The sequence below is a fragment of the Myxine glutinosa genome, chromosome 2, assembly GCF_964187855.1.
Source record: "Myxine glutinosa chromosome 2, kmMyxGlut1.1, whole genome shotgun sequence".
NCBI classification, from domain to species: domain Eukaryota; kingdom Metazoa; phylum Chordata; class Myxini; order Myxiniformes; family Myxinidae; genus Myxine; species Myxine glutinosa.
In genome coordinates, this window is record NC_136262.1 from 204,355,359 (window position 1) to 204,376,082 (window position 20,724).

The window sequence follows — 20,724 nt, forward strand, 5'->3', positions numbered from 1 at the left end:
TATATATATATATATATAGTCGCGATCCCGGCTGTGAAATGGTTCCCAGCACGGAATACGGACGTTAATGTCCGGGCTTCAAGTAGTCCACGGAGTGGACAGAGAGAACTCAATAAACACAATTGTGTTTTAATCGGCCTTCTAGGGGTAAGGCACGATGCTTTATTGGCTCGATCACAAAACCATGAAAGGTAACAAAATGGAATAAACTGCACAAAGCCTGCAGGAACTGTCGGCAACAGACGCTCCAAACAGGACGCAGGTAAGATCACTCGCGGCTCCAATCGACGATCTCCGGGACTCGGAGGGTAACAGGATGGAATTCACCGCACAAGGCCGGCAGGAACGGTCGGCCAGCAGCTCCAACACGAAGCAGGCAATCACTCGCGGTTCCAATCTACGAGATCCGGGAATCACTCGTTCTCTTCCGGAGTTACTCGCTCGTAAAATACCGAACTGTAATCGACCAGCCCAACTCGGCTGTCGTGAGGATTCAAGGAAAGCCCTTTTGAGATTTCCCACTCGGAGCCTTCGAGCCGCGTCCGTTTCACAAGATGGCGACCGCGCTCTCTCGACTCTCCACCAATCACGTGCCGAATCGCCTCCCGATCGCGTGAGGCTCCAAGGAGGCCACGTCACGCGGTGGGCGGGGCACCAAATCTGGGTAAGAACAGGTGGTTTCACCGGTGGTTTCTCACAGTCCTCCCCCCCTAAGTAAAAACCCCGTCGAATAGACGGCGTTTTTAAAACCAGTATTTGTAGTAGGTGCAAATCACATGGCAAGATGATGGCGGTAATCGCTAACAGGCAATTAACGCAATTAACAATTATTAACACTTATTAACAACAATAACGCAACAACGCAACAATACAACGCAACGCAATAGCGCAACAATAACGCAATTATTAACGCACAGGCAATTAACCGGCATTAACAGGTTAACAATGAACCAGTTTGGTTTTTTTTTTTTTCACACACAAATTTTAACACCATACACCACATTAATATCTACCCTACAAGAGTTACACTTCACACAAAGCACAATAGAGAGGCAAGGGGGCCAAACTCAAGTTGGGGGAAGCGTTGACAGGAAGGAAACGGGCCGAGACCTAGAGCGGCGGGTACTCCTCCGGTGTCAAGAACAACAGTCATATGCGTAATGACCCCTTTCACCGCACTGGTAACATCGATCGTTCGGGTCGAAAGGCCTGCGGACCAAAGGGCGTCTGAAACGAGGCCGCCGCGACATGCCATTCGACATCGACGCACACACGCGATCCGCAAATTAACCTTCCATCAAGGGCTCTGACCGAATCTTCAGCATCTCGCTCTTCAAACTCAACAACTGCAAATCCAGGTGGGTTTCGAGCAACCCATACGTTGCGGAGTGGTCCGTAATGTTCGAAGACCCTCCCTAGCTCGGCTTTCGCTGCTCCATTGCCCAGGTTTCCCACATATACCTTAGCATTAGCGTTCCTGCTGAATCGCGACATGGCGGGAGCGGTCCCTGAGGAGCACGGCACCTGAGGGTGGCTTGACGGGAGGCTCGGGTGGACTTCAGCTGACGCAACGTCACCGTCGGGAACTGGAGTCGAGGCGCTAGGCTCCTCGGGCCAGAGTGAAGATATGTCTGACTCCGCCACTCTCTCCGCCTGTTTACTCTGGGATCTAGTGACCCCCCCACAGGTCAGAGTCAATGACTCCTCCCTGGCCATGGCATCATTGCCAATCAGCAAGGAGACCCCGGGTATCGGGTAGTAGGGTACCACCACACAGGTCACTGGACCCTTAAAAATGTCACTCCGGACCTCGAGGAGGGCAAGGGGATACCGGCCAAGAACCCGGTCAATGCCCCGAAGGAGGGTATACTCGCCGGTATAACGCATCTGAGAGGCCGGAACTACCCCCGCCCGGAGAACACACCGTGTCGCCCCAGTATCCCGAAGGTATTGGGCCTCAAACTTCAGCATCGAATCAGGGCCACCCACTAAGGCTGTCCCTGAATAATCCTGGTACAGTGGATGAATGGAATTAGCCTCGGTGGCAGTGACCTCGGTCACCGATGCCACCGTCGTGTGCGAGGGCCCGGCGGATGAGCTCCACTGATCTCCCTCCGACTTAACAGGAGGGTTGCCTCGGTAGGCCGGACTAGCGGGATTAGAGAAGCAGCGGTTTTCACCGTGCCCCACGCGTTTGCAGAAATCGCACCAGGGCCCTGCCCTGGTCTGCGGCTCGCGACCGCCACCAGTGGAGGGCATCGGAGAACCCCTCCCCTCGATCCAGCCGCCGGGCAGACGGGGGGCGGTCTTGATCGCAGACTCCTCCGTCTTACGACGCGACTGCGTGACTTGCAGCATTTTGCACGCCAAAACATGTTTATCAATAAGGTTGACGCAGTCTGCCAAGGAAACAGTGTCTTTGTCGACAAGAAACAATGCTAAGTCAGGCGGAAGCTGTTGATCGATACGGTAACGCACCAGGAGTTCCGCAACCGCTTGAGGTAACTCCACCTTGCTCCCCTTGAACCATCTCTGCAGCTGTTCCAACAAGGCCCGCGAATGTTCCTCATAGGTTTGACTGGACTGACGAGTCCAGCTGAAAAAATTTCTCCTATAAATACACGCGGACACCGCATAGGCGTTCAAAATCTCGGCCTTCAATGCCCTGTATTTGTTTGCGTCCTCGGTTGCCATCCTCGCATATACCTCCCTCGCCTTCTCAGATAGATGGCTCACAAGATGGCCGACCCACAAGCTCTCATCAATGCCACCGGCAGCCAACAACTTCTCCGCCATCTCCAGATACGCTTCTGGCTTCGTGTCTCCCGTCCAGTCCGGCAAACGAACATGAACAGTTTCCGGGACTCTTGCAGCAGACCCCTCTGCCCGCGGTCGTTCAGTCAACATTCGCAACTCATGCTCTCTGACGTGTTCAGCTTCTGCTGCTGCCGCACGCTCTCTCTCTCTCTCACGCTCTCTCTCTGCTGCCGCAGCACGCTCTGCCTCTGCTGCTGCCGCACGCTCTCTCTCTCTCTCACGCTCTCTCTCTGCTGCCGCACGCTCTGCCTCTGCCCTGTCATTCTCCCTGTTATACATGTCAAGTTGTTGAACCGGAGTCAGCCCGGTCCAGAAGGGCGAACGCATGCATTTAGTCATGATGGAATCGCTTCCTAACATATCGGGTTTAGTGACTGGGCCAAGGCTGATTGCGTCGCTCGCATCGCCACCCACGCGACTGTCAACATGATCAGGTTGAACTCTCACTTCTCTGGTCGACATAGCTTGGCTACGAGTTATCATAAGACAAGGCACAAAACACAACGCTCAAACACAACGCTCTGTTGGGGAAATACGACACGAACTACACAATATCACCACCGCACATCAAATTGCCAATGAGAAAAATACCACGTACAAATACTCACGTTTTTTTTTTTTTTTGTCGGTTGTTTGGAGGGATCCGAAGCTATTCCCTTATTCGGCAGTGAAGCACCACCCAAGACAGCGTCCCACGGCGAGAAGGCTCCTCCAAGACGGCGCCCGCTGGCGAGAAGGCTCCTCCAAGACGGCGTCCGCTGGTGAGAAGGCTCCTCCAAGACGGCGTCCGCTGGTGAGCAGATGCAAAGAAGATGCAGATGCAGAATTCCCGTCTCAATTCGAATGTCTCTTACTTGAATGATCCTAGGACGAGCAACCCATTTGTCGCGATCCCGGCTGTGAAATGGTTCCCAGCACGGAATACGGACGTTAATGTCCGGGCTTCAAGTAGTCCACGGAGTGGACAGAGAGAACTCAATAAACACAATTGTGTTTTAATCGGCCTTGTAGGGGTAAGGCACGATGCTTTATTGGCTCGATCACAAAACCATGAAAGGTAACAAAATGGAATAAACTGCACAAAGCCTGCAGGAACTGTCGGCAACAGACGCTCCAAACAGGACGCAGGTAAGATCACTCGCGGCTCCAATCGACGATCTCCGGGACTCGGAGGGTAACAGGATGGAATTCACCGCACAAGGCCGGCAGGAACGGTCGGCCAGCAGCTCCAACACGAAGCAGGCAATCACTCGCGGTTCCAATCTACGAGATCCGGGAATCACTCGTTCTCTTCCGGAGTTACTCGCTCGTAAAATACCGAACTGTAATCGACCAGCCCAACTCGGCTGTCGTGAGGATTCAAGGAAAGCCCTTTTGAGATTTCCCACTCGGAGCCTTCGAGCCGCGTCCGTTTCACAAGATGGCGACCGCGCTCTCTCGACTCTCCACCAATCACGTGCCAATTCGCCTCCCGATCGCGTGAGGCTCCAAGGAGGCCACGTCACGCGGTGGGCGGGGCACCAAATCTGGGTGAGAACAGGTGGTTTCACCGGTGGTTTCTCACAATATATATATATATATATATATATATATATATATATATATATATATATATATATATATATATATATATATATATATATATATATATATATATATATATATATATATATACATATATACATATATACATATATACATATATACATATATACATATATACATATATACATATATACATATACATATATACATATCTATATATATATATATATATATATATATATATATATATATATATATATATATATATATATATATATATATATATATATATATATATATATATATATATATACTGAAACGCAAAAGAAACTTACCACCTTTGAAACCTTTAAATATCAACAATAACACTGCGTGTAGTAAATGTGTGAACTTATTTGTGGACAATAGTGTCCTCACTGTCAGACAAAACGGTCACAGATGGTCACTTGAACCTTCAATGGTCACTTTATAGCACAGCTGTTGAACAGCCATTTTGACTGTCAGTGATTAGCCAAGGGGTATGGGATGATTTTACTGAGCTGCACGTGATGTCTTGATATTGGCTTTAAAAAGGCCAGTGCAAAATGGGCATTTCAATCAACATGCCACGATTGTCAAGGGATCAACGGCAGCGTGCCCTGGGCATGCTGCAAGGCGGACTGAGCTACCGTGAGGTGGCACGTCGCCTTGGCTGTTCACACCAGACGATATCGGCCCTGGTGGACAGAGACACCCTCCACAACTCTGCAGATGACAGACCTCGATCAGGGAGGCCAAGAGTCACCACTGCAAGGCAGGACAGGCAGATGGTCCGAAGTCACCTGCGGGATCGATTCCGTCCAGCATCCCGCACTGCGGCAGAAACTCCGGGGCGTGCAAACCCACGGATCTCCAATGATACTGCACGAAGACGACTAGATGACTATTGCAGTCATGCAAGAAACTTACCCCTTGTTTGAAATGTAATAAAATTGTAACAGTTCAAAATAAAACAAACCAACAATTGCTCATTGAAACATTGGCATTTTATTGATGACATGTCAAGTTTTTGACCAAGATACACCATCTCATCAGTTTGTTCTCCAGTACAGAACAGCACAGGGTGCAATGTCAGTCCCCTTTCAATAGCGTGTGTGGCCACCATTGTTTTGGATACAGGCAGTGCATCGTCGGCGTATACTGCCTACCAGTCTTTGGATGGATTGCTGCTGGATTCTGTCCCACTCAGTCCTCAATGTCTGAAGCAGCTCTGCCCGTGTCCTGGCCCTGCCAACTACGCGTCTCCCAAGCTCATCCCATAGGTGCTCTATGGGATTCAGGTCAGGGGAGAGCGCAGGCCACTGCATGGTGTTGATGTTCTCGCCTTGGAGAAATGCAGTGGTAAAGCGAGCAGCATGGGGACAAGCGTTCTCATGCTGAAAGGTTCTCAGTTCTCGGTGGTCTAGCAGGAATGGCAGCAGATGAGGTCGCAGGATGTTATCCACATACCGCTGGGCGTTAAGGTTCCCATCCACAACCACCAGTGGCGTCCTGTACCGGCCCGATATGGCGGCCCACACCATCACACTTGGGCCACCCCACCTGTTGGCTTGACGCACGCAACAATCGGCATATCGCTCGCCAGTTCTTCTCCAGACACGCTCACGCCCATCAGGACTGTCCACACAGAACCTTGACTCATCGCTGAAAGCGACCTCGTTCCACTGCGCCAAGGTCCACCGCTGATGCTGCTGGCACCATCTCTAGTCTAGTAGGAAGACTAGGTCCCCCTGCACCCCCCGGAGATATACTTCTAATCAGTGTTTCTAGATTGGAAAAAATGTGTAGAAAATGACTAGCTATGGCCCCAAGCTGAAAAAATGTCCCACATACCATTTTTATGCAAATTACTGCTGCCATTATCAAAAAAACGATTTTTGACATATCTCAGCCAATATTGCAGATAATTGAAAAATGAAGGTGTCTAGACCCATGTTTTGAAGGGCATAGATCATGATAGAACTATTCATAACATGATTACATGTGTCTATGGTATACTAGTATGCTAATTAGTGCTTTATTTACAAAATAATCATAGTTTTACGAAATAATAGACTCATATTAAGGTCCGTCTACACAGACGTTAACACAAAGTTTTATTTTTCTAAATATTACAACTGTCAAAATAGTCCTAGCACTCAATGTGACCACTCTTCTCTTGCTTGTTTTAGATAAACATCATTAGCATTAGTGATTCTACACTGAGTCAGTCATCATCATTTTCATCGAAATCGTCAGAGTCAAACTCTTCTTCTCCTTCCTCTTCCTCCTCCTCTTCGTGCTCTCCTGTGTTCAGAAGATCCACCAGTGAGGTTGGTAGGATGGGACCACTGGACCACATTGGTTTCAACAGTCCTTCATCAGTCCTTATCCATCCTTGCTCCTCATAAGGTTTTGGCTTTTCGATGATAGGTTGATCGGCTCTTTTGTACAATGCTACGCGGTGGTTCACACGCTGGATGTGCGGCTTCAGGGCAGACTGGCATGGAGGAAGGCGAGCCAGATCAACCTTGGACTTGGATGTGAGGGTCTTGTCCTCTCCCACCATTTTTCGTAGCAGCTTGGCACGGATAAGGCCGCACGGATTTTTCCTCAAAGGCATGGTACTTTTTGATGAGGAGTAGAGTTGAGGGGTCTTTGAGGGCTTCATCGAGGTGCTCTCGGTTGCAAGACTGGGTCATTCTGAGAAGCACAGCAGGGTCAGAGATCATGATGTTCTCCTCCTCAGTGAATCTCTCCATCAACAGCCTCTCCATTGCCTCACACACTGTTTTGAGGCAAAAGAGGGACTTTGCGTAGGCCTTTCCACTGAGAACACCTTTGAGAGATCCACTTGTTACTAGTTGTGCCTCAAAGAGAATCTCTGCATATCCAGAACCACGCATCTTGTGTCCAGTGAGCATCCCGATGTAGTTCATGGATGTGTGGAAGGGTCCAATCGTTACTACATGACTAGCAAATTCATTTGGCCAGCGCCAGATGATGGGAAGGGCTTTCATGCAGACACCCAGATCAAATGTATTCAGGACCCATCTCTGACCCACCTCAGCAGTTGCTGCCTCGGAACGCTTCAGTAGCTCACGAACAACTGCGTTGTCTGTGATCGGTTGGTGGATAGGCGTGCAGTAGTCGACTGTTGATTTGCTGGGTGGGGGAGAACCAGTTGCAGAGGTGAAACCCCCTAGCCCAGGCACAGGCTGCAGGCCACAGCTTCCGATGTATCTGATGAAGAGCCAGATGTAGTACTCTTGCATCGTAGTGGCATAGACTGTGTCATTCTCTGCTGGCGGTGTGAATGATGAGCCTTCAGGGAACTTCGGGCCAACGCGAGTAAAGTGCAAGGGTGGGAGAGTTTTTGGTGTGTCGACCTTCAGGCTACGCTGTTGTGACCTATTGATGGTAGGTAGCATTCGGTCCTTGCTGCTCTCGAACCCGGGCTTGACCTCCTGCACCATGATTCCTCCAGCACTGTTTACAATGTTGCTGCCGTGCACACTGGTAGTGGTTTTATTCAAGTTGTCCCACTCACAGTGGAATACAAGGTTGCCCTCTCCTGTCACAATTTGTGGTGTACGATAAGTTGAGACTTCATCCAGGACCTTGGCGAGAGCAGTTTCCAACTCCAAGGCGAAATCGTAGCTCTCAGAGTGTCCAAGCCTGTGTAGTATTGTGGTGAGCTGTTTGCTTCGGAACAGGTGCCTTACAGTCACACAGAGGAGAATGTGCTTTGGTAACTTCCATTTTCCATCTGACACTGCACGGCACAGATCTTGTCCAATGGAGAAGACCAGACGCTTCACCTTTTCTGTCTCGATGCCCTCCTTGCCAGTCATTAGCACGCTGAGAAAGCGGACAAGGTCTGGAGGTAGGATGTCTTCAGGATTGAGCTCCATGTCTTCAGCTGTTGGTGGCCATGGTTGGTCTTTACACTCTCTGAAAGCCTGTAGAATACCCTGGCGAAGTTGGAGGGCAACATTTTGGTTCTTGTTTGTGCTTCCGAGTGTGAATGCTCGTGCGAGAGCATTGGAAACTGTTATGTTTGAGCTGTGCACAAGCCAGAAAGAAATGACATCACATTTGTCATGATCAACCTTCGTGAAGTGGATATGCTCCTTGATTGGGTCATTCTGTAGGCGTTTCAGTAGTTTCTCTGACCGATAATTTGAGTTCTCATATCCATTCAGTTTCAGTTCCTCGACATAGAGCAAGCGCAAGGAAGAAAGCTGTAGAACTTTATTCTGCTGGATGACCTGGGTTTGAATGTGTTCCAGTACTGAGTTGAATGCCTTTTCATGGGCGGCTGACATGCAAGCCTGCTCCTTTGGTGCTTCGGCTCTGTGAATCGCACGCTCATAGTTGTAGAATGCTGTGCGGAAAGCTTTAAAACATGACGGATGGTGTTTGGCCTCACATGCAAAGAGGTCTTTGTTTTTCACCTTTCGATGGAGTCGATAGAGACCCATTTTCTCAGCCCGTGTTTCGATTTGCTCCCATGCATTTTCTTTGTTTTTAAAGGATGGGAAGGTTGTAGGCCTCTCAGTATTGCGATGAGCATCTTTGGTCTCAACTTTCTCACAAAATATACACTCTGGCGGGAAGATGGGTTCAGCAGAACCTCCTGGTTTACGAGGAGAGTGATGCCATGATGAGGTTGATGGCCCTGGTTCTGTATCATCTCCCAGACGATGAAAGTGGCGGACAAAGTGCTTATAACACTTGCTGTGATATCCTACTCTTTCTAGGTCATCAGGAAGAGTTGCCGGGATCTGATCACATACTGATTGCATACGACATGGGGAGTCATGCGGTTGGTTGAGACGTCTATCCCGGATCTTTTGAAGCAGTTGCAGTTTTTCTGAAGCAGATCCTTTAATTTTACGGAGGGGCGTGAAATCCCCATGATCAGACATGGATGGTACATGAAGGATGCATGTAGGAGGAGAGCTTTGGGCTGCAGGTTCTACACTCCGTTTTCTTTTGGGCATGCTTGCTGTCGATGTCTACCATCACTGTTAAATGACAAATAAGAAATCACGAATGATGTTAAAAGTGCCTGTGAAAGGAGGCTCTGAGTTTTCAGTGAGGTAACAGAGGTTCTGAGTCATGTTCTACACTAGGGTACTTTTTAGCTGACTAAACCATGTTTAGTGGCATCAAAAGTGCTAATAGCTAAAACATCTAAATTCTTCCACACTAACGTTAGCTATCTAGGCCAATGAAACATTGTGCTAAGTTACTGTAGCTAGCTCAGCTGTCGTGCCTCTTTCTGGTTCAATTCATATACAGAAGTCAACAGATATGTCTCATGTTTGGCATTAACAAAAGTTTAAGTTACACCGACATTAGGAACATACTGTACATAGATGAGGCTAGCTTTAACGTTAGCTAACATGGTGCTAGCTGGCTCAGCTGTTATTCTGCCTGTTTATGATTTCATGCAGAAACTGAAGTCAAGAGTGTGAGTAACATTATAGTTAGCATCTTACCTGGCTAGATTGGAGGATGAATACCAAGAACAACACACAGATGGAATGGAAGACTGAACTTTCAACTGAGGTATTCAATAACATCAACGTTACCAATTGATACGAGCGCGCGACATTACCAATTGATACGAGCGCGCGAGCGCGCATGTTACATGGATGGAAATGTAAAATGGCAGCTATAGCAGCACTAATTTGGATCTCTAGTCTGTCATTTCTGCACTGTGATTGGATAACATAAAAAAATATGTTTGGGAGTTAACAGCAGGAGTTGGTAGATTTTACGTGGGCTGGGTGAGAAACCTTTAAATAAGCAAGTGAAAATCTCTCGCAATACAAAGTCAATGGTGGGAAGAAAAGTTGAGTGGTACCAATGTTACTGCCAATGTCCCGCCCCTATGCAAGACTCAGGAGCATCTTGTTGACATTTAACCTTGAAAATACCTGGGTTTAGACCCCTTATGTACCATGTTAAGTTATCTGCAGTATTAACGTATCCTTATCATTTGTAAAACTGATTATTTTGTAATTACAGCATTAATATGCATACTAGTATACCATAGACACATGTAATCATGTTATGAATAGTTCTATCATGATCTATGCCCTTCAAAACATGGGTCTAGACACCTTCATTTTTCAATTATCTGCAATATTGGCTGAGATATGTCAAAAATCGTTTTTTTGATAATGGCAGCAGTAATTTGCATAAAAATGGTATGTGGGACATTTTTTCAGCTTGGGGCCATAGCTAGTCATTTTCTACACATTTTTTCCAATCTAGAAACACTGATTAGAAGTATATCTCCGGGGGGTGCAGGGGGACCTAGTCTTCCTACTAGACTACTCTGTCGGTTGCGGCGATGGGCAGCCGTCATCACGGGGCCTCTGTATGGTCTTCTGGCAGTCAGACCATAGTCATGCAGTCGTCTTCGTGCAGTATCATTGGAGATCCGTGGGTTTGCACGCCCCGGAGATTCTGCCGCAGTGCGGGATGCTGGACGGAATCGATCCTGCAGGTGACTTCGGACCATCTGCCTGTCCTGCCTTGCAGTGGTGACTCTTGGCCTCCCTGATCGAGGTCTGTCATCTGCAGAGTTGTGGAGGGTGTCTCTGTCCACCAGGGCCGATATCGTCTGGTGTGAACAGCCAAGGCGACGTGCCACCTCACGGTAGCTCAGTCCACCTTGCAGCATGCCAAGGGCACGCTGCCGTTGATCTCTTGACAATCGTGGCATGTTGATTGAAATGCCCATTTTGCACTGGCCTTTTTAAAGCCAATATCAAGACATCACGTGCAGCTCATTAAAATCATCCCGTACCCCTTGGCTAATCACTGACAGTCAAAATGGCTGTTCAACAGCTGTGCTATGAAGTGACCATTGAAGGTTCAAGTGACCATCCGTGACCGTTTTGTCTGACAGTGAGGACACTATTGTCCACAAATAAGTTCACACATTTACTACACGCAGTGTTATTGTTGATATTTAAAGGTTTCAAAGGTGGTAAGTTTGTTTTGCGTTTCAGTATATATATCTATATATCTATATATATATATATATATATATATATATATATATATATATATATATATATATATATATATATATATCTATATTATAATAGCCGTAGATGATTCTGTCTGTCTGTCTGTCTATCTGTTGGGTGTCTGTCCGGGGTGTGGCTTACTCGGTTTGCAGAGTAGCTCCACCCATAGCTCCACCCATTCTGGGAGTGGCTATAAACAAATATCCACCATTTTATTAACTCGCATAGCTTTGAGTCCTGTTTTGTAGGCCCGTGGTGTCTTGCTCTCCCCCAGTTTTATTTCAAATCAAATTCGATAAATCATTTCATTTTTCACAGTCGCTAACATAGTTTTAGACTCGGTTGAAAAAAAACGGGAAGAAAATCCGATGAAAGTTGCCGTTTATAGAACGAAATGAATTCTCAAAGGCCTGTAACTTCAAGGCCATTGAGTCTCTCTCACGCCTTTATCTCCAATCTAACTCACCATATGATTTCATTTTTATCGATGGTTTTACTTTTAGACTCGGTGTCAGCAATAATTGAGAACAATCCACACACGCGGGAAAATGCAGAGATATATTTTTTAAAATCGCGTCATGGTGTATCATACACCGCCCAACATGACACCGCCGGCAATGTGTCGATATATATTAAAAATTCGCTTTTGCTTTTCCGTTATGATATATTACTATTTCGTTTGATGATAGTCGTCACAAAAACGTCAACAATGATGCCGACATATATTTCTTCGTTTTTATTTCATTCAACATATTAGCCGGAAGTAAAATATGTTTCAGGAAATTACCGAGAGATATTTCTTCGTTTTTTTTATTAGTTATGTGCGCATACACTTTAAATAGGTTTATTTGAAATCTTTAATTTTCCACAAACATTCCACACACGCGGGAAAATGCAGAGATATATTTTTTTAAATCGCGTCATGGTGTATCATACACCGCCCAACATGACACCGACGGCAATGTGTCGATATCTATTTTAAATTCGATATATCATTTCATTTTTCACAGTCGCTAACATAGTTTTAGACTCGGTTGAAAAAAAACGAGAAGAAAATCCGATGAAAGTTGCCGTTTATAGAACGAAATGAATTCTCAAATGCCTGTAACTTCAAGGCCATTGAGTCTCTCTCACGCCTTTATCTCCAATCTAACTCACCATATGATTTCATTTTTATCGATGGTTTTAGAGTCGGTGTCAGCAATAATTGAGAACATTCCACACACGCGGGAAAATGCAGATATATTTTTTAAAATCGCGTCATGGTGTATCATACACCGCCTAACATGACACCGACGGCAACGTGTCGATACATATTAAAAATTCGATATATCATTTCATTTTTCACAGTCGCTAACATAGTTTTCGACTCGGTTGAAAAAAAACGGGAAGGAAATCCAATGAAAGTTGCCGTTTATAGAACGAAATGAATTCTCAAACGCCTGTAACTTCAACTTCAAGGCCATTGAGTCTCTCTCACGCCTTTATCTCCAATCTAACTCACCATATGATTTCATTTTTATCGATGGTTTTGGACTCGGTGTCAGCAATAATTGAGAACATTCCACACACGCGGGAAAATGCAGAGATATATTTTTAAAAATCGCGTCATGGTGTATCATACACCGCCCAACATGACACCGACGGCAACGTGTCGATATATATTAAAAATTCGCTTTTGCTTTTCCGTTAAGATATATTACTTTTTCGTTTGATGACAGTCGTCACAAAAACGTCAACAATGATGCCGACATATATTTCTTCGTTTTTATTTAATTCAACATTATTAGCCGGAAGTAAAATATGTTTCAGGAAATTACCGAGAGATATTTCTTCGTTTTTTAAAATTAGTTATGTGCGAATACACTTTAAATAGGTTTATTTGAAATCTTTAATTTTCCACAATATAATTTACTTGCCATTTATCATTTGATGATTACGAGACAAATTCCTCTTGAGGATCGTGACAATTCATGCGCTGCGTGGAAACTTCTATTTCCAAAATGAATGAGACGATCGATGAAGAACGCAGACTTGAACAGGATGCAGCAAGAAAACGAATGAGACGGGCGAACGAGTCCATCGACGAACGTCAATGCAAACTTGCGGGGTCACCCGTGGGAATCCCACGGGCATGGATGTGTGTGACATTTCGACATATTGAGTTAGATGCTGCACATTCATTTTTACAAAATGGTTACTGGCAAGTCATCAGATCCAAAAATGGTGTAAAAACCACCGTTTAGAGGCCATTTTTCCCCGCAAAGCGGGGGTTGGCCTTTTCGGGGACCGTGGTAGTTGTTGTTTTTTTGTCCCCTTTTTGAAGCAATGTTTTACGGCCGGATGCCCTTCCTGACGCCAACCCTTTTTGCCGCCTTCAACGACAAACAGGGAATTACCAGTGAACTGGTACTCAATTAGCCGACCTCGGAAGGATGACAGGCTGAGTCAACCCCCCTGGCATTAATTCGGCGATCGACCGAGATTCGAACCCAGGATCCTAAGCCGGCACCCTAGCCGCTAGCCCAACACCAGAAATGGTGTCATGAACACAATTTATTTACGCACAAGCACAAAAGCAAGACGGGCCGATTTCCGATTCCGACGGGCGAGACGGGCCGATTTCCGATTCCGACGGGCCGATTTGGAGCAAGAAAAAGAACGAGACGGGAGAAAAAGGAGAGAAACGAGACGGGGAAAGCCGATTGGAGAGGCGAGTGAGGCGCGATTGGAGAGGAGTGTGAGGCGCGATTGGAGAGGAGTGTGAGGCACGATTGGAGAGGAGTGTGAGGCGTGATTGGAGAGGAGTGTGAGGCACGATTGGAGAGGAGTGATTGGAGGGGAGTGTGAGGCACGATTGGAGAGGAGTGTGAGGCACGATTGGAGAGGAGTGTGAGGCGCGATTGGAGAGGAGTGTGAGGCGCGATTGGAGAGGAGTGTGAGGCGCGATTGGAGAGGAGTGTGAGGCGCGATTGGAGAGGCGTGTGAAGGATTGCAGAGGAGAGGAGTGTGAGGGATTGGAGAGGTGAGGGATTGGAAAGGAGAGGGATGTGAGGGTTTGGAGAGGAGAGGAGTGCTAGGTGGAGAGAGGAGAGTGTCAGGTGGAGACAGGAGAGTGTCAGGTGGAGACAGGAGAGTGTCAGGTGGAGAGGAGTGAGGGGTCACATATTATGTGAAATAACTAAATTCACACCATTTCTGGATCTGATGACTTGCCAGTAACCATTTTGTAAAAATGAATGTGCAGCATATAACTCAATATGTCGAAATGTCACACACATCCATGCCCGTGGGATTCCCACGGGTGACCCCGCTAGTCTATCTATATATATATATATATATATATATATATATACATACATACATACATATATTGTTGCGGATATGAGGATTGTGTTTTTTTATTGTGTTGTATTATATAGTAAATTGTGAAATATGCTTTATTCTGGACCCTCCTGCCTCCAGTGTTGTGTAAAGGTCAAAGGGCGTCCCATAATTAGTCCATAAAGCATACACGTCAGCCAATCATAGATTTCCCCCTGGTTGATAGTTATATCTTTATTATGTGTATTAGGGTAAGGCCTTGTCTTCCATTAAGATGACACTCCATTGCACCAAGTGAAATAGATAGATTCCCTTCATTCTTCATTCCCATTCCCAAAACCTCCATTTCCCCTTTCATCATTGCCAAGCCTCGATTGCAAATTACATCCCCTCCAAAACCACCATTGAACATGTGCTCGGGTCTGGGAAGACGGGCGTGCCTGCCCGTCGTCATCAAGGGCGGAGCCAGAGGGTCGCGCGACCAACCAGGGCCGAGGTGAGCACACCGATGGGCATGTCCTGAAGGCCGGCGGCTTGATCGCCGGAGGCGCTATAAAGCGCGCGCGCAAGAAGCAAAGTGGTGGCGTTGGGTTGTCGATGGTGAGGAGTGGTGAGGAGTGGTTTGACCAAGAAAGAGAAAGAGTTGTTGGACCAAGAGAGAGAGATCATCATCCAGGGAAGCACAACGCCTGCTATTCGTCGCCTTGCTCGCCAAAGTTGGACTGGGCAGTAGTTAACAGCAAGAAGCCTGTTGTAGTCCTGGCAAAGCGCGCGACGTCCACCGCAGCAGCAGCAGACAACAGCAGCAGCAGCGGCGGCCACAGCAGCAACAACAGCAGCGTGGGGCCTGAACGGCGGTTTTGAGCAGGGCCGCGAAGGAACGGCGGCTGCTAAACGCGCCGATCGTGCTGCAGGACCCCCTTGGACCTTCCTCTCCCTCCAGCCATCCACCTCCTGCCTTTCCATCCTCTTGTGTACGAGAGTTTGTTTTGTTCGTTCTGTCCTGGGTATTAATTAAGCCTGTTTAGATAAGCTAGCGATTTTCACTGTGTCTCTAATATCTTCTGTATATTATTTTCGTATCTTTCCTTCTCCTTGGTTTTTTTGAGCTTGTAAATAGCAAATAAATTAGATTCGTATTTCCAACCTTTTTGTCTGCTTCTTCTTCACATCCGTGTCGCCTTAGTCTTTTCCCTATTGAATATCTGTGGCGCGATCCGGCCAACGTTCGGGAATCGGGTTAGTCGGGGTAACTGTACGACCGCGGGGCCATCCGCTCGGCAAACAACATCTTATCCGCGGGCCGTAACAATGTATATATATATATATATATATATATATATATATATATATATATATATATATATATATATATATATATATATATATATATATATATGTATATATATATGTATATATATGTGTATATATATATATATATGTATATATATATATATATGTGTATATATATATATATATATATAGATAGATAGATAGATATATATACAGTGGAACCTTGACTTAAGAGTTTAATTCGTTCCGTGACCGAACTCGTAACTCAAATTGCTCGTATCTCAAATCAAATTTCCCCATTGAAATGCATTGAAATGCTATTAATCCGTTCCAGCCCGCCAAAAACCACACCAATTTTTTTTTAAATATACAGTATATATAAAAATATCTCGCGCTTTATATTTCACCTGTATGCAGCATACAAGTTGGCAGGATGGCCTGGACTGGAGGTACGCACACTTGACTCTAAAGTCTAAACTGTCCAGCCTGGGTTTGAATCCCGACCCAGCTATAACCTGTCATGGGTGAATCACAGGCAGGGTGATTCATCAATGTGTGTACCGCTAAACTGGGCGCCCCGTTTGCGTCCCATTAGTTGTTGGATGTTAAGGATCTCACCGTGTTTTCCACAAAGAGAAGGCGAGCTATCGCCGGCACTCTGAACAAGTTGTGGCCTGGCATAGCATGGGCCTGGCATAGCATGAACATGAAAACATGAACATGAACATGAAATGTTCGACATGAACATGAAATTTTCCGAAATAACCAAAATGCGAAAACTAAAATGCAGCGCTATCCGACAGAGATACGTACTGTACTTGAACGGCAAGATAACCACGTGACCAGAACCTACCTGGCGGCGTAAACTCGAAATAACCAAAATGCGAAAAAAAAAATGCAGCGCTGTACGACAGAGATACGTACTGTACTTGAACGGCAAGATAACCACGTGACCAGAACCTTCCTGGCGGCGTAAACTCGAAATAACCAAAATGCGAAAAAAAAAAATGCAGCGCTGTACGACAGAGATACATACTGTACGTGCACGGCAAGATAACCACGTGACCAGAACCCACCTGGCGGCGTGAACTTGAAATAACCAAAATGCGAAAAAAAAAATGCAGCGCTTATACGACAGAGATACGTACTTGAACGGCAAGATAACCACGTGACCGGGTGGCGAAAGCTCGTAACTCGGATCTCGGCTCGCATCTCAAAGCAATAAACTGCCGGAGCGACGGCTCGTATCTCGAAAAACTCGTAAGTTGGGGCACTCGTAAGTCAAGGTTCCACTGTATATATATATATATATATATATATATATATATATATATATATATATATATATATATATATATATATACATCACCCATAGGTTGGTTGGCATCCATGGGGAGGAGGAAATGCCTCCTTAGGAAATGCCCTGGTGAATGCTGTGAGAAAAGTGGCGCCATTGTTGTGACGTCGCTGGTACCCACAGTATCTCGGTAACTGCCGGGACTTTCTCTAAGCTCAGTGGCTGTGTTGTCTCGTCAAAAAGTATTGTGTTGCGTCGTGTGTGTGTGTGTGTGTGTGTGTGTGTGTGTGTGTGTGTGTGTGTGTGTGCGCTCCATGACGAGCATTAGATCATTCTAAAAAAAAATAATTAAAAAGCGAACCTGTGTGTAGCTCCATGACGAGCATTAGATTATACTAAAAATAATAATTAAAAAGCTAACCTGTGTGTAGCTCGATGACGAGCATTAAATCATACTAAAAAAAAATAATTAAAAAGCTAACCTGTGTAGCTCCATGACGAGCATTAGATCATACTAAAAAAAAAAAAAATTAAAAAGCTAACCTTTGCACAAGTTTCATTCCCTTTATGTAAAATGAGATATGCTCCTTAATAAATGGCTGCAAATATTCCGAGTAGAATTGTACGTACACGGATATAATCAATGAAGGACTTGCATGCCATGCCATTGGGGCCACAAGCTACATGAAAGCCTCTCATGTGTCAATGTGCCCTTAAATCTTTGAAATACTTGGTTTTGCAGTACAGTACAAGTGTTTATCTTCCATTAAGAAGAAGCTTAATGTTATAATTCAGAAGCAAGCCAGTTCGATCTCTTGAGAACATTCCGGATGACAACTCAGGTGGCAGGAATCACGTTACCAGGTACGTGTGGATGCACAGATGCTCCCGAATCGCCATGTCGGTCTCTTGTGGCAGTGGCACCTCCATGCTTTGCTCCTCCCAAAGGCGGTGAATGACATCAATGGAGTCTCCAGGGATTTTCTCAAACAATTCCTTGGCAGCTTCGTGTTTCTTTGAGGCTGAAAAGACAGTAACACAACACAAATTTTTGCCTACATCTTAGAAGACAAATGTTTTTGTCTCCTTTCAAATGCCATTGATCTTGTTCTCATCTTTTAATAATAAATGAGGAAAGACTCACATAACAGAGCCCTCATTATGGCATTGCTCTGTTTGATGGCTTCAGCTCGATGATTCGGTTCAAGGGTTAACCACTCAATTGCATCGATCAGAACCAGATCAGCCTGTTGGTAAGACGAGAGCACATCAAAAAGATACTCAATGACTTCCACTTCAGAATGGCGAGAGCTCATTTTGAATGTTTCTCACCGCACTTGTCGCAGAATTGAGAATGGGTGAGGTGTCGTGATGTACGAAGCCAATGGGGTCAGCTCGACGGATGTTTTCCACCACCAGCTTTGTGACGGCCATTACATCCAGTCCTGGAGAGGAAGAGCAATGAACATATCAGCTTGCGGCCCGAAATGGCAAGAAGGTGTGCTGCAAAACCAAAGTATAACTCACGGAATGATGTCAGATGTCTGCAGTTCAACCACTTTGGAAAAATGACCACAGATCAATACAGATTAGATTTCAACAAGGAGACACCGTCAAAGGAAGAACATAACAAGGAACAGTGAGATGCACCTGCTTGTTCCGCAAGCTGTTGGCACAACTTGCGCTCTTCCGTCTCTGTGATGCCCTCCAGGAAGGCAGCGTAAGCAATGGTCGCATGCTCCGGTGGAAGATGGCGAGCGTAAAATGCCACCAGCCCAGTGTGCTTCTCACGCACCAGCAACTAGTAAGAGAATGGATCAAGTATTCATTAGAATTCATTCATGTACTCATTCACTCAATGAACTCATTCATTCATTAGAATTAATTCACTCTTATACAAAGCATCGGTGCAGTTCAAGCAGTTTCTTGGCTGGGGTTACAATCCTGAACTGCTCGCCACTCTGATTGATACAGGAAGTCAGGGCAGGAATTTGGAATTTGTTCACAGTGCCGGTGATAGCTCGCATAATCTTCACAGACTTAAAGGTCTTTAAGGACTTGGGATCTTTAAAGTCCACCAAATAATGCCGGCAGACGGGACGTAGTTTAACGTCCATCCGAGGGACGCCACACACATTGAGGAATCACCTGCCTGTGAAACATCAAGATGACAGTTTTGTACAAGGCAAGTACATATGTCACAATTATATGAAAGTATCACAGTAGTTTCACTTTCTCTTGCAGTTTGGCTTAAAGATGTGGGTGGGCAGCATTTCGATGCTTACAGCAAATTTGCATTTCATAATCAACCACAAAATGGTGGCTGGCATCACACGTGAACCTGACTAGGTGAGGGAGGCAGATTACCTGCTACATGAACATTACTAGTGAGCCTGCTGCTATTATAAACAATATTGAAAATCCTTCATGCTGCTGTCATCATAAAAATACTGGAATGAACCAGAGGAACCACCTTTAGAGGCCATTTTTCCCCGCAGTGCAGGGGTTGGCCTTTTTCGGGCACCATGGCCCCTTTTTGAAGCAATGTTTTACGGCCGGATGCCCTTCCTGCCGCCAACCCTGTTAGTCGCCTCTTGCGACACACAGGGAATTACCAGTGAACTGGTACTCAATTTGCGAACCTCGGAAGGATGACAGGCTGAGTCAACCCCCCTGGCGTAAATTCAGCGATTGACTGGGATTTGAAACCCAGAATTCTAGGATCCCAAGCCAGCTCCCTAACCGCTAAGCCAACACCAGGCTCTCATAAAGATACTGGAATGGCAATCCAGTTTTCACCCCAAAGTAAATTAAGAATTTTTATGGTTATAAATATATACTAGAGTGAAGTTGATGGCGTGCCAAGCCGTTTAGGAAGAGACAGTGTGACGGACAGATGGAGCTGATTACAATATCCTCCTGTTTATTTCAAAAAGCATGGCAATAAGAAGTGCATAATACTTATAACTTACGTCAACATAGGCCTTGAGCACTTCCAATGAGATGTCCTCCTGAATGGGATAACTTGGTGTAAGTGCTCACACATACACAAGTATTATAAGCATTACGTGTACGAGTACAATGCAAATATGGTCGGTTTCAGTACAACGTTTAGGGTGCATACTTTAGTTTCCAGGCCAAGTGTTCGCAGAAACAGCACCATGTGAGCCATGCAGCGAAACAAGTGAGAAGGCAACACAAACTCTCTCTGTGTCAGCCACGTCCCAAACTCCCGCATCAGGCCTACAGGGTGAGGATTTAAATAAAATCACCAAACACTAGCTAATATGTGTTACCTCAATCGTGCAGTGGGTTCCCAATTCAACATGGCAGTGCGATTAATCAATGGACCAATAAACCATGAAGTTGGAGAGTATG

General features: G+C 45.8%; 1 protein-coding gene across 1 annotated transcript in view; it reads right to left on the reverse strand.

Annotated features, from left to right (window-relative positions):
• NUP107 (nucleoporin 107) overlaps nucleotides 1–20,724 on the reverse strand; it is a 97,121-nt gene that overhangs the window by 19,026 nt on the left and 57,371 nt on the right. The window contains exons 19-24 of the mRNA XM_068098591.2: nucleotides 20,471–20,589; nucleotides 20,319–20,357; nucleotides 18,997–19,147; nucleotides 18,679–18,791; nucleotides 18,491–18,593; nucleotides 18,208–18,368 (exon numbers count right to left, since the gene is read on the reverse strand). Of these exons, the coding sequence (XP_067954692.2) occupies nucleotides 18,208–18,368; nucleotides 18,491–18,593; nucleotides 18,679–18,791; nucleotides 18,997–19,147; nucleotides 20,319–20,357; nucleotides 20,471–20,589 (686 nt within the window). The remainder of the gene's footprint in view (nucleotides 1–18,207; nucleotides 18,369–18,490; nucleotides 18,594–18,678; nucleotides 18,792–18,996; nucleotides 19,148–20,318; nucleotides 20,358–20,470; nucleotides 20,590–20,724) is intronic.